We start from the raw sequence: 14,483 nt of genomic DNA, 5'->3' as shown, positions 1-14,483 counted from the left end.
AGAACACTTATACATACATATAATTAAATATTGTTTTACTTTTCATTATGCTATATCATTTAAGTATTAATTATAAACCAAGATGAAATACAAATTAAAATAAAAGCATTTCAAATGCCGTTATTTTGGTAACGTATATTTACCAAACAGAAACTATATAAGAATTCTGTCTGAACTATTTCAGACTTGTCTTTGAACCTGGGCACTTGTTTTTTCTTTAGTGATTTAAAGAAAGGAACCTGCCTTCGATTTGCTGGGAGTGGGAATGAAGAGAACCGAAACAATACATACCCCCATAAGGCAGCCTTTGCCCAGCCTTCAGGTCTTTCTCTGGCTTCTGAAGAACCCTGGAACTGTATTTTTGTAGCAGACAGTGAGAGCAGCACTGTGCGAACAATCTCACTGAAAGATGGAGCAGTGAAACATCTTGTAGGAGGAGAGAGAGATCCATTGGTAATAGACTAACACACAACTTCAATCTTCCCGGCAACATCCTACCAATATTCCTCAAGCCTGATCTTAAGGAACCACTTTTAGGGGCAAGAGGGTAGTTCTGTCTCCAGGCTCATTCATTTCTTAATTTCACTGTTTAGTGTGCCAACACAAGTTTTGTAATGCAGATTGTTGGTCAATGAGAACGGTACTGACCAACTCATTCACAAAATCCACTGAATAACCATGTGTGGCATTTGATTGCTATTGAAATGGGTGGGATTGGTGGCCTAGAATGCAAAGGCTCCACACCTATATCCAGTCCCCTAAGTGCTTCATTTCCCATGAGTGCATTTTTTTAAAATTAGCCAGTTAATTTCCATTTAATTACGATGATTTCCACTGTCTACTGCTTATGTCAACATTGCATAACCAGCTAATTGTACAAATATAATAAATTCACTCCTTTAGAATTTGTTTGCCTTTGGTGATGTTGATGAAGCAGGAATAAATGCAAAGCTGCAGCACCCCCTTGGAGTAACTTGGGACAAGAAAAGGAAACTGCTTTATGTAGCAGATTCCTATAATCATAAGGTAAGTCGGTCTAATATATTATGCAAAACACTATTTATGTAACTCATTTCACCACCAGCATCAGAGTCAGATAGCATCAGAAAAGCATGTCTCTATGGTTCAGTAACATAAAATTATATTATAAGGAAGTAAATGACATACTTTTTTTTTTTTCTTGTTTTTGATCTTGGACCTTTATCTGGTCACGTGGTTTACTATGTGTCTAGACTTGTGTACTGATGGGCAGATACACTGGCCGGGGAAGGTAAAATAAAGCTCTAAACAGTTCAGTCCAAGGCCCTTTCTTCAAGGCTGGTTTTATTAAGACACAAAAAGATGCAAAACAAGAGCAGAGTAATTCAGAATGCTTGGTCACAGCCACTAGCGGTCTTTTCAGCTTTGAGCAATTTGGAAAGAGGATATGCCCCTCATCCATATAGCCTCCCATACCTCTGAGAGATAGAAGGGTTGGTGGTTATGCTTATTGGATCATTGATGGGCCAGTCATGAGGTGAGATAAAGATTGTGAAGTGTAGATGTTTTATATCCCTGTTTCTATGAGTGTTGTAATTCCACATTGATTAGCTTATGTACTCAACTAAAACAAATTATTGATCCTGGCCAGGTCTACACAACTCTGTGTGGGTTAGCGTTGTGCTTCTCCATCTCTTCCCCCACTCCCACCCTGACTTTTCTATACTGGCAAAATCCTAGCGTAGGCACAATTTTACTGGCATAAAAGTGCTTTTGTCTGTATACAGTTAACTTAGGCTTGGATAAAGACTGGGAGTGGATGGGTCATTACACAAGTAAAACTATTTCTCCTTGTTTATTTTCCCTCCTACTGTTCTTGTCAACTTCTGGAAATGGCCCACCTTGATTATCACTACAAAAGGTCCCCCCCATCCTCCCTCATGCTCTCTCCTGCTGGTAATAGCTCACCTTTCCTGGCCACTCTTGTTACAGTCTGTATGGTAACACCCATTATTTCATGTTCTCTGTGAATATAAAATCTCCCCACTTTATTTTCCACTGCATGCATCCGATGAAGTGAGCTGTAACTCACGAAAGCTTATGCTCTAATAAATTTGTTAGTCTCTAAGGTGCCACAAGTACTCCTTTTCTTATAACCCACTCAGACATCTCTCTTATAGTTTACATTGCTGACCCATGAAGTAGACCTATAGCCCTGTACTCTACTTCATAGCTAACAGAAAACTGTTTCGTTGTTTTCTACATTTAGGGCATACATTTAGTTCACTCAAGACTAATTTCTTTGAATTATGGCATAAATCTTACAGTAATAAATAGCTAAAATCATGCTTTAGGAAGGGAAACAACTAGTTCCCCAGGCTCCTATTGAAAAGCTGAAAGTTTGAAGGGACTTGACAACCCTGTGATTAAATAAACTCAGTCAATCTTTCTCCCTTCCCCTATTTTACATAGAATTAGATAAGATGCCTTTTAACCAGTGAATTGTTACCCAGCTCATAAATTTTCAAGAAAGTGACTTTTTCATTTCCAGTTGTGATAATGAAACTACAGATGGATGATTGAAGTGATAGATGTTTGTATAATTTTTATTATCCTATATCTTAATTATCTGCGAGACTTAAATTGCATTTACTGCTTATTTTGCTGTAAAATAGATTATTCTATGGTTCCATTATTATAATGTTTTTAAATATTTACTGAGGGTTTATTTAAAATTACACAATATGATGAAGTCAGTACTGTAAATTAAAAAATAAAATAAAAATAGCAACAAAAATTAAATACCGAATGTTATGAATTACAGATGTAGTATTAGCATTCATTGTTTTTATCCATGGCCTTCAATCTCTTCCTTTCTGCTTTCTTTTATCTTTCATGTTGCTAAGAACTAGGGCTGTCAAACAATTAAAAAAATTAATCGGAATTAATCTAATCGCACTGTTAAACAATAATAGAATACCATTTATTTAAATATTTTTGGATGTTTTCTACATTTTCAAATATACTGATTTCAATTACCACACAGAATACAACGTGTACAGTGTTCACTTTATATTATTTTTATTACAAATACTTGCACAGTAAAAAACAAAAGACATACTATTTTTCAATTCACCTAATACAAATAACGTAGTGCAGTCTTTTTATCTTGTTTCAGAGTGATAGTCTGTATCAGCAAAAAGAACGAGGAGTACTTGTGGCACCTTAGAGACTAACAAATTTATTTGAGCATAAGCTTTCGTGGGTTAAAGCCCACTTTGTCAGATGCATGCACTGGAAAATACAGTAGGAAGATAGATCATGAAAGTTGAACTTACAAATGTAGAATTATATAAAAATTAAAACCTACACTCAAAAACAAAACAATGTAAAACTTTAGAGCCTACAAGTCCACTCAGTCCTACTTCTTGTTCAGCCAATCGCTAAGACAGACAAATTTGTTTACATTTGCAGGAGATAATGCTGCCCGCTTCTTGTTTACAATGTTGCCTGAAAGTGACAACAGGTGTTCACATGGCATTGTTGTAGCTGGAGTTGCAAGATATTTACGTGTCAGATGTACTAACAATTCATATGTCCCTTCATGCTTCAACCACCATTCCAGATGACATGCATCCATGCCGATTACTGGTTCTGCTCAATAACGATCCAAAGCAGTGCGGACTGACGCGTGTTCATTTTCATCATCTGAGTCAGATGCCACTAGCAGAAGGTTGATTTTCTTTTTGGTGGTTCAGGTTCTGTAGTTTCCACATCGGAGTGTTGCTCTTTTAAGACTTCTGAAAGCAAGCTCCACACCTCATCCATCTGAGATTTTGGAAGGCACTTCAGATTCTTAAATCTTGTGTTGAGTGCTGTAGCTACCTTTTGAAATTTCACATTGGCACCTTCTTTGCGTTTTGTCAAATCTGCAGTGAAAGTGTTCTTAAAATCAACAACTTTTGCTGGGTCATCATCCAAGATTGCTGTAACATGAAATATATGTCATAATGCGGGTAAAACAGAGCAGTTTCTCCCGCAAGGAATTCAGCCACAAATGTAATTAACACTTTTTTTTTTTTTTTTAAACGAGGCACATCAGCATGGAAGCATGTCCTCTGGAATGGTGGCCGAAGCATGAAGGGGCATATGAATGTTTAGCATATCTGGCATGTAAATACTTTGCAATGCTGGCTACAAAAGTGCCATACAAACACGTATTCTCACTTTCAGGTGACATTGTAAATAAGAAGCAGGCAGCATGATGTCCCGTAAACATAAACAAACTTGTTTGTCTTAGCGATTGGCTGAACAAGAAGTAGGACTGAGTGGACTTGTGAGCACTAAAGTTTTACATTGTTTTGTTTTTTGAGTTCAATTATATTAAAAAAAAAATCTGCATTTGTAAGTTGCACTTTCACAATAAAGAGAGTGCACTTCAGTACTTGCATGAGATGAATTGAAAAATACTATTTATCATTTTTACAGTGCAAATATTTGTAATAAAAATAATATAAAGTGAGCACTGTACACTTTATATACTATGTTGTAATTTCAGTCATTATATTTGAAAATGTAGAAATTTCAGTCATTATATTTGAAAATGTAGAAAAACATCCAAATGTATTTGATAAATTTCAATTGGTATTCTATTGTTTAAGGATTGAAAGTGTGATTAATTGATTATTTTTTTAACCACAATTAATTTTTTTGAGTTAATCGCATGAGTTAACTGCGATTAATCGACAGCCCTACTAAGATCCCATTTATATCAGACTGGGAACAGAGTTAAAGAACTATATTTAAATTTAGTTTAAGATGCATTTCAGTTAAACCATTTATTAAAATAGTTAGGTGGCTGAACTATGTTATAATTAAGGTTTTTTGTTTTCTGGATTATTTTTGCTTTTTAAACTGTATTTGACCTACAAATCTTTAACTTGCGTCACGGGAATAACATGGGGTCCTTCATCTTTTTTTCTTAATCTAGTTTATGTTAAATTAAGACAAAATATATGAAAATAAAACAGATTGTGTGTTTGTATAATTCCTACCACAGCTCCTGATTAGGGCCTTTGACTGTTCCCATAATATTTAAAAAAAAAAAAAAAAAAGTTTTTTAGATCACATCCTACATTTGTGACACAAACAAACATTCAAATGCTTTGCCATTCAAACCAAAGCATGTCACTTGTTCTTCATTTCTTGCTGCAGGAACACTAATACAATGGGAAGGAAGAGTCATTTTTTAAATTCAGTTTTTTCAGATTGTTACTATTGTTTAGTATTTATATTACATTAGTACGCAGAGGCCCTATTATGTTAGGTTTTGTGTGTGTGTGTGTGGAGAGAAAGAGAGAGATACTGTCCAACCCCTGAAAATCTAACAGTCCAAGTCCCCAGTCCTGTAAAGTCTTAACATGTTTTTAACCTCTCAGTAATCCTATTGAATTTAAAACTTGCATGATATAAAACTTAAGCATGTGTAGAAAACTTTGCAGGATTGGGGCCTAAGAAGCAAGTGGCATTTGAAAAAGGCACAGGGTGAGGGAATAAAACCAAATTGTTCATATACATTTGCAGCTTTTTAATTTAATAATAAATACAATGTGTATGAACAATCCCCATCTGCATGTGAACTAATTATTAAAACAGTTTTTAGTTTTTAGTTTTTTTTTAAAAATTGTGTATGCTCAAGGCTCACAAGGTATGTTTAGAATCGTGAATTTTTACAGTGGAGGTATGTGTAGGTTCAAGATAATTGATTAGAGATTCATTTAATAATTATTATTACTTATTAATAAACTTCCTAGAATTCCTTTGGCTGCACAAATACTTACAAATTGATACTGTAGTTAAATTAACATTAAATTAAAAGTAGTACAGAAGCATGATGATATGAGTTTGGTTACTTTTAGTGTTGGTTAGGTAACCTGTTTTAGAAAAAATGTGATTAACTTATTTACTATTTATATGTCCTGCATATATACTTCTAGCTTTATTTTCAGGAAAAAGGAAAATTGGCCAATAATTTCAAAACTGACTAGTGAATTTGGGTGCCTCAGTTTTTAGGTATCCAACCTGAGACACCTAAAAGTATCTCGATTTTCAAAGTGCTAAGTAGTGTGTCAAGTTGGGCACTCTCAATAATTAAGGTACCCAAAATTGTTGGTGACTCCTGAAAACACTAGCCATAAGTTTTTGTTATAATTCTGATGACTTTTCAGAGTTTTCATTTTGTTTTCCTTAGATTAAGTTTGTAGATCCCAAAATGAAGAATTGTGCTACACTGGCAGGTGCAGGAGAAGCAAGTAATGTTGTTGGTTCCAGCCTTACGCAGTCGACTTTCAATGAACCAGGAGGATTATGTGTTGAAGAGAATGGCCGTCTGCTCTATATTGCTGACACAAATAATCATCAAATTAAAGTGCTGGACTTAGAAACAAAAATTGTTTCTATGGCAAGTAAAACTTACTGAAGCTTTTTGACACAAGATTTTGTTAGGGTAAATTATTAGTATAGGTTTTTCCTACTATATGAGCCTACATAATCGGCTCATAGTGATTTGGGGTGGTATAAAATAGCATAGTTGGTGAATTTATTCAGTGCAGTAAATGTATACCTGTAATATTTTGTGATAATCAGACAAACAGAAAAGCTGTCCACTTTAAGGATATCCTGTTAGGCTTAAAAGAAATATTCCATCTCTGCTAGGAGTTTGGGAAGGACACTTATGCATAGAGAAAGAAATTGATAAACTTGCATGAAAGAGTTAGAATACAGAAACTTCATCCCTCCAGAAATAGTCTCTGTTGGCCCAGTCCTGCAAGATGTTGATCACCTAATCAGGGCCCTGAACAACCACAATTCATATTGGAATTAATATGAGTTAAGATTGCTGAGCAGCTCACCAGGTCAAGTCCCAAAAGAAAGGGCTGGTAAGACCCTCTTGGTGGTATTGTTACATGTACAGGTGCCAGTGCCTGTAGTTATCCAGCTATCTTTCTGATTTCTAATGAAGGCAAAAGGCATATGGAAGAGTAGGAATGCAAAACACAATATAACAAAGTTCACTTGCAACAAAGACCTTGAGAATGGTAGCATGATGTTTTTATTTCATGTGCCCATCGGGGGGAAGCAAAATACCCCATCACTCTTTTACAAACACATATATTGCTCATAAATATATGTTTGTTTTATTAAATTGGATGTTTTCCAAATCCAGTACGGCTACAATGTTTAGCACTGACAGCTTTTTTTTTTTAATGGCCCTTAATCTTGCATGAGCAAATACAGAGTTTTGTGTGTTCCTGATTTCTTCACAAATAAGTGGTCAAGTTAAGTGCCCTTTCAAAACTGGATTCCACCTTATTTGCTTATTACAAATAAGGCAAAACAGATGTGAATGAATGATGACATCATTTCTCTGTCTGATGATGGCATCAAATATATATCTGAGTAGCTATTGCCATGTAGGTACACCGACACAAAGGCTAAACTGTCTTCCTCAGAACTGTGTATTTAAATAAATTTGGTAACATCTACATTTTTAATGTGTTTAATATTTAAATACCAACTGTGCAGTGCTTCCTGTATGACAGTGGTTCTCAACCAGGGGATTTGTCAGCTGATCTAGATCAGTGTTTCTCAACCTGGGGGTTGCAGCCCCCTTCAGGGTCATAGGACGGGTTTAGGGGGATTGCAGGTGCAGAGCTGGCATTAGGGAGTGGCAAGCAGGGCAGTTGCCAAAGACCCCACACCACAGGGGCTCCCACAAAGCCAAGGTACTTCCTTCAGCCCCATTGCCTGGGGCTTGGACTGCAGAGAAGGCTCATAAGTGAAAAACAGGCTCAATTATCACATTGAAATGCAAGTACAATATTTATAGTCCAATTGATTTATAATCATATGGTAAAAATGAGAAAATAAGCAATTTTTCAATAATAGTGTGCTGTGACACTTTTGTATTTTTATGTCTCATTTTGTAAGCAAGTAGTTTTTAAGTAAGCTGAAACTTGGGACACGCAAGGCAAATCAGACTCCTGAAAGGGGTATAGTAGTCTGGAAAGATTGAGAACCATTGCTGTCTGAGATAATCATGTCCTGGACTGCATAATCTCCACAGTCGAAGACCAAGAATTTTATTATCTCAGAATAGTTCCAAGCTAACAGAAAGCACTCTTGGGTTATTATTAAACTGGTATCTGTATTATTCAAAATTATTCAAATTTTAAGTGAGAGAAGACAAAAAAAAATCACAAAAAAATAGATGCAGGTGTTGATATTGCTTAAAAGTAAATTATTTTCTTTTTTTAAAAAAAAATAAATAAAATTTCTCTTGGCATTTCCCCTTCCCTCTCCCATCAGTGCAGAATTTCTGTATGCTGGCTAAGAGGGTTCCAGTTCTATACAGTAAATATATTGAAATGTGTAAATCATAATTTCAGTACAAATTCCTTGTTCACCCACTAGCTGTGTATTTTGGTGATATGAATTTATGATTGCGAGATGCTCTGCAATCTTATACCATAAAGCAGGCTTTCAAATAGAAATACTTGTTAATATTTCTTTTGGTTTCTTTGACAGCTGCCTATCCTGAACACTGAAATGTTTGATGTTGTAGATCATCCATTTGTCCAAAACAATAAGATGGCAAACATCCCCAAACTGCCTAAATCTGCACCAAACATCCAACTTCCTTCATTGACTGTAACCCCTGGCCAGACCCTTCAGTTTTTATTAAGGTTAAGTCTTCCTGCAAATACGAAGCTGACTGAAGAAGCACCCAGTTCCTGGCTTCTCACAGCAGAAGGTAAAGTGCCTACATTTTTAGAAAGACCGCATATATTGCAGCCTTGGAAAGTTCTACTAGCTCACTCATCCAGAGTGAATAATGTATTTGACAGACAAGTAAAATACCAAGTTTTGTTCATTATCAACAATCAGAGCCCAGCCCCTTTATGCTCTTTAGATGGTTGCCCTCCCATCGTCTTCTGGGGATGGGCACCCTCATCATCTGTCTTTTGGGAGAGTGACAGATCTACTAAGAATTTTTAGCAGGAAAGATGATGTATATCATTTAAGGAAGTCACATTTTTATCTTGAGTGAGAACTTATTTTCAAGTTTAAACCAAAATTTGAACCTGATTCACCGTACTACATACAGAGCAAGGCACACAGTTACACTAGAGGGTGGACTGTATTGTTGTTAGTGCACTGGAAACAAGGTGAACTGGATTCTGTTCCTCGCTCTTCTACTGTTCCTATGTAATCTCTCTGTGCCTATGTGTAAAATGGGACAAATAATAATACTTCCTTGCTGAGTGCTGTTGACAAGCTCATTGTCTCCTAGGTTCTCAGTTATTGTACTTATATTACATTTATAAGCACCATAGAAGAATGCATTAAAATGTTCTCTGTACATTCATGATGTGTAGTGCAATAAAGTTGTTCATGCTAAGGCCTGGCTCAAATACTAGTAGTTGCCTACATTTATGCTTTTTTCTACTGAATATTTTCCATCTCACCGTAATTTCTGAAAAATATTGCTAAAGTTCAAAGAAAATTTATGTATGCATTAGTTTGAAAAATTAGGAACGTCATGTCACCTGGAATTAACTTAAATATACATCTGAAAATGGGTGGATGTTTTTATTACAGGCACACTACAAAGAAAACTAAAAAATATATCCTCCAAAACATGTGTGTAAACTATCCCTTGATAACATTTCTATCTCTTTGCCAATTGTTAGTGTGTCCGACCTTTTGTTCAGACAAAGGCCATATGTTGGACTAATCTAAGAATGGCACAAATGCTCCCCATTGATTGATTTTGCTGGACACAATTTGCAATAGCAGTTGAAACAAAAGAATCTCCACAATCAACTGGGAAACTGCTGTGTGAGCATCTTAAGAAGACACTACTAGTTGCTTCTTCCTTATCTAATGTTACATCCTTCAGGTGAATATCAGCCAGCATTTTTCATCGGAAGAACTGTCATATTACCCCCTAATTGAGAGTGCGAAGTCTGTGCCTAGATATGTGTTTCTGTCTCTCTCTCTCTCTGCATTCCTTTAATAACACATGCTTCTCCCTATATCTTCCAGAATTTTGGAAGCTAATGCACCTATGCCTTCTTAGTGCTGGGTCTTTACTCTTTTTTCATTCCCCACCCTTAACATATCCCATCTCTAGGATTCTTTTGAGTGTTGAATTTAGAAATTACACAAGTACTTTAATGGTAGAAAAAAGGTGTGTAAAAAAGTTCTACTAGAAGCCCTAAACCTCTACCATCCCCCTTGGTAAAAATCACCCACTGTTACCATACCCAAACTAGGGCTATTATGGTACTATGGGCCTAAATTCAACTGCCACGATAGGATATTGTATTTAGAAAACATTTCTCTGAACTAAAATGAATGCCATATTGCCTGCCATTCTTAAAAAGTGAGTTCATGATCTTTGTGCACTTAACCAGGAACATTTTTTCTCTTAGATGTTTTAAAAAATAGCGTAACTACCCACTGGTAATCTCCAGATATCTAGAGAATAAGTGATGCCCTCAGAAAAAGATGTAGTCTACATATAATTAGGTGAACTCCTTTGTGCCAGAAAAGTATATTGAAAGGCTTACAGTCTGCTTTTCCTAAGCATCACCTAAAGGGAAATTTTAAAAAAGTGAAAAATTTCATTGTTAAATCTTATTTTTCCACTTCTGAGGCCAGATTTTCAAAGGTCCTGATTACAACATTTGTTCCTGCAGTAGATTGCAGATACAAATCTAAAGTCAATTTACGGCCTTTTAAATTGTCTTTACTCATCTGCAACACTGAATTGGACAGTGTTTTAATTTTTTGAACTAAGGGGATTGATATAATTTTAGTAGATGTTACAGAGCTGTATTTATATTCCATATAGTTTGAGGGTTAGTAAAAATGTAGAATGTAAGCAGTTTAGGCACACAAGTCATTTTAAGCTCATAAATCCAACAGGGTTTTTTTTGAAGTTGTAGTTATTTTATGAAAAATGCCAAAAGTGTACTTCATCTATCTCACTTATGGCAAGACATAGGTTGGAGCAGCAAATTAGCCATATTCTCATTTTGCGTGTCTATATTGTTATATACTCTTAAATATTTAAACACACAGGAATTTCAGGTCTCAGTCAGCCTAAACATTATTAACTTCCAGTAAACCGTTATAAAGCCAACACTTTTATTAGAAAATGTTTCATAAGAATCTAACGTTTTATGTACTTTTGGAGCATTCAGTCATCTTATCTTGAGTATTAGGTCTCTGATATATGTGCACAGCTTCCTGTTAATGGGGAAATTGGAATATCAGCTAACAAAGCATATGGGAGATGCTTTGCCTATACCTAGGACAGTCAGTGTAAGGTGCACCCATATGTTTAAATCCAGGCTTTATACAATAAAACTTCATAACCTAAAAATTACTTCTAAAGAAGTATTTGTGAATAATTTTTCAATTTTCAACCAGAATGGGAGAATCCAAGGACGTTTCTACTACTGTTGCATGTAAGAAAATATGATATGTTGTCCTAAAGCTAAAATCATGCACAAATTGATGCCTCGTGAGATTTAACTTGGTGTATAAAAGGCAGTGACATCATGCTTTTCTTTTCCAGGTAATGAGTGGCTGCTTCAGGGACAGAATCCATCTGGAGAAATTGAGGATATTTCCCTTCAACCTCTCATCGCCTTGCAATTGCCCAGTAGCTGCCTGTCATCTGAAGTTGTACTGTCTATCAAAGTATGCCTCTATTACTGTAGCAAAGACAGCAGTGCCTGTATGATGAAAGGAATCTCATTCAGTCAGCCTTTACAGGTGGTTAATACAAACCAAGGTAACACAGCTCAAGTAGAGTTGACGTATGCATTTTAACTAAACCAAAAAGCCAACAGATTCACACTAGTTTTACTTTCTAACGTTTTTACAGGCGAAAAAATATTAGTAGATTCACCTCCCCCTCCCCGGTCTTCCAATAGCATATGAAGAGTTCTAAAGCATAATATGCTTTATAAGATGAAGCAGAAATGCCTTGTGTTGAATCATGAAAAATTGTAATGAAATCTTTATTTCTTTTTGTTTTTGTGTGAGCAAAAACATCCTTAAACCTTTGTCTGTTGACTATTGTGAATAGATTGGGCTGAGGCCATTTTAAGCAGTGAGCAACAATTTTAAGAGTCCATTTTTGAAGGACCAGTATTACATTGTGATATTACTGATATTCTTTTGCACTGCATACCATAGCAACATTGGTAGCAACATCAAAATCATTTGGGGAAGAACAACTGCAACTTTCCTTTTTTTTTTTTTTATGCCCTCTGTTTTTAATAGAATGTTAAAAACTTGATTTTTGTTTCTGCAGGTCATAAAAGAATTATTTTTCTTATTTTACAATGAAAGCATTTAAAACACATTTAATGTATTTTGAAAACACAGGGCTGTTTATTTTTGTGCAAATCAAGTCTGTTTCTTAAAACTAGATATTTATGCCTTCTTTGAAGAGCACAATTGTATGGAAAAACTTTTGGGAAATGAACTGTTTGAGGTCATATAGAAATGTTACATAACGATGTCAAACCACGAATGTGCCTATATAAAATTGGCATGCTGGAGTTTGTCTAATTAGTGTTTCCATTTGTATTTTAGAGAGTAGAGTGTAAGTAATATTTGTGACTCTAACTTGCAAGAATTAAATGTCAGCTATTTCTGTCAAATGAATGGTTTCCCTTTCATGTTTTTACAACTCCTGTGTGAATAGTATAAGATTCCTAATTCTGCAAATATTTGTGAGTAACTTTATATACTTAGGGCCTGATCTAAAGGTCTTTGAAGTCAATGGGAGTCTTTCCATTGATTTCAGTAGGCTTTGAATCAGAACATTGTGTTCAGTAGGGCAACTTGTATGGTAAGTAACTTGTGCGTGTGTTTGGAGGATCTCAGTCTTCATTAGCAATCAGTGCTAGTCTTCTCTTCCAACAATACTATAATACAAAATTCTGTTTGCTTCAAGCAAGTTTTTTCAGGCGAGTAAATATCCTTCATTTCATCACTATCAATTATCATGGTAAATGGCATAAGTAGAGTTCTTTACATGGATTGGATCGACTCCTGTTGAATTCAGTGGTATTTGCATTAGGCCCAATGCTCTAATCACAAGGTTTAATTCTAATAAGAGGGGAAAAAAAACGCAACAAAATAGACTAGCTTTCTAATGTGCAACATGAATTTGCACATAGTTTTAAAATAATAGCTGTTATAAAGTATATTTTAGTATGTGTAAGTGAATGATATTTTTAATAGCCCATTCTCCCAAAATAGTCAGAATAGTTCCTAACACCTGTTAGTAAATGGCTGAGATGATTTGAGATATTGAAGGTTTTTCCTTCTCTGAAATTGACTAAAACATTGCTTGTGAACTCTGAGACTTTTGTTTTAAGGGAACAATACACAGAGGCGTGGCTTTTCCTTCCCTCTTAAAATCAAATGCAAGCATATCTGTGATAGGCTTCTGGATCTACTTGCTGTTTGCAAATGATATTTGCAGGGTTAAGGAAAAGATATTGAGAATTTACCAGTCCTTATAGTTAGTTTAACAAAAGCTGTGCTCTTTTTAAAATACATATTCTCTATATATAATTTACATAAGAATCTTGGATAATAGCCAAGAAACCTGAGTTCTACTTCCATCTAGTTCATAATTTTTTTTCACCTACCAATAAAACCAAGTATGAGCTTTTGTAGTTAAAAATGGCACATCAGACTATTTCTGTTGTCTTGAGTATATCATTCAGCCAAATTGGACTGTTGTCTGAATTTTAAGATAATTAATTCATATTTGTCCATTCGAGTTGTTCAAGATTAATAAAAATTTGGGTCAATCAATTTCCTAGATTAAAAAAGCTTGTACAGAGTTAACCAATCTGTTATCCTAAAGTATCACTTTTTTGAGCTTCTTGCTTTAGAAAAATTATCTGTGTGTAGCTCTTATTTTATTTAAATGTAATGCATCAGAGCTTTAAATATAGTATTACAGGTATTATTCTCTGCCTAAATGTGCGTGTATAAACTGATTAAAGGGCCATACCCTGATTTTTAAAGCTTCCACTTCTTTTTCAGCTATTACTAATTTAAAACTTCTCTCTTTCATATATAAATGTATTGGGAAGAGATATTACTAAACACTGGGTTTACCATCACAGGCACATAAATCCTAGGCCTAGGATCAGGGCATAACAGACCTTTGAACACTTTCATCATGGTCAACTTTAAGTTATCCTAGTTTTGGGAATCAGCTTACATTTTAGCAATAGAGGCTAAGAGTTGTTTTTTTATTCAGAGCAGTTTACTCTTTTCTGTAGAGGAGAGGTGTGCAGATTTTAATTGTGGGTGGAATATCAATGCAAATTGTAGGGGAAGGGAGTTATAAACAGTGTAAGTATAAGAAGGCAGGCCAGAGACAAGAGTCTTTGATTAAA

At 35.2% G+C, this 14,483-nt stretch overlaps 1 protein-coding gene across 3 annotated transcripts in view; it reads left to right on the top strand.

Moving 5' to 3' along the window:
- NHLRC2 (NHL repeat containing 2) overlaps window positions 1-12,722 on the top strand; it is a 56,043-nt gene extending 43,321 nt beyond the window's left edge. For all 3 annotated transcript variants that reach the window (XM_043520048.1, XM_043520049.1, XM_038408392.2), the window contains exons 7-11: window positions 222-453; window positions 904-1,026; window positions 6,230-6,439; window positions 8,566-8,791; window positions 11,627-12,722. In XM_043520048.1, the coding sequence (XP_043375983.1) occupies window positions 222-453; window positions 904-1,026; window positions 6,230-6,439; window positions 8,566-8,791; window positions 11,627-11,883 (1,048 nt within the window). In that variant the 3' untranslated portion in view covers window positions 11,884-12,722. The remainder of the gene's footprint in view (window positions 1-221; window positions 454-903; window positions 1,027-6,229; window positions 6,440-8,565; window positions 8,792-11,626) is intronic.
- The last annotated feature ends 1,761 nt before the right edge of the window (window positions 12,723-14,483 follow it).

Source organism: Dermochelys coriacea, chromosome 7, assembly GCF_009764565.3.
Source record: "Dermochelys coriacea isolate rDerCor1 chromosome 7, rDerCor1.pri.v4, whole genome shotgun sequence".
Classification (NCBI taxonomy): domain Eukaryota; kingdom Metazoa; phylum Chordata; order Testudines; family Dermochelyidae; genus Dermochelys; species Dermochelys coriacea.
Note: the sequence above shows the minus strand (reverse complement) of the source record. Positions and strands in the feature narration are given on the sequence as shown.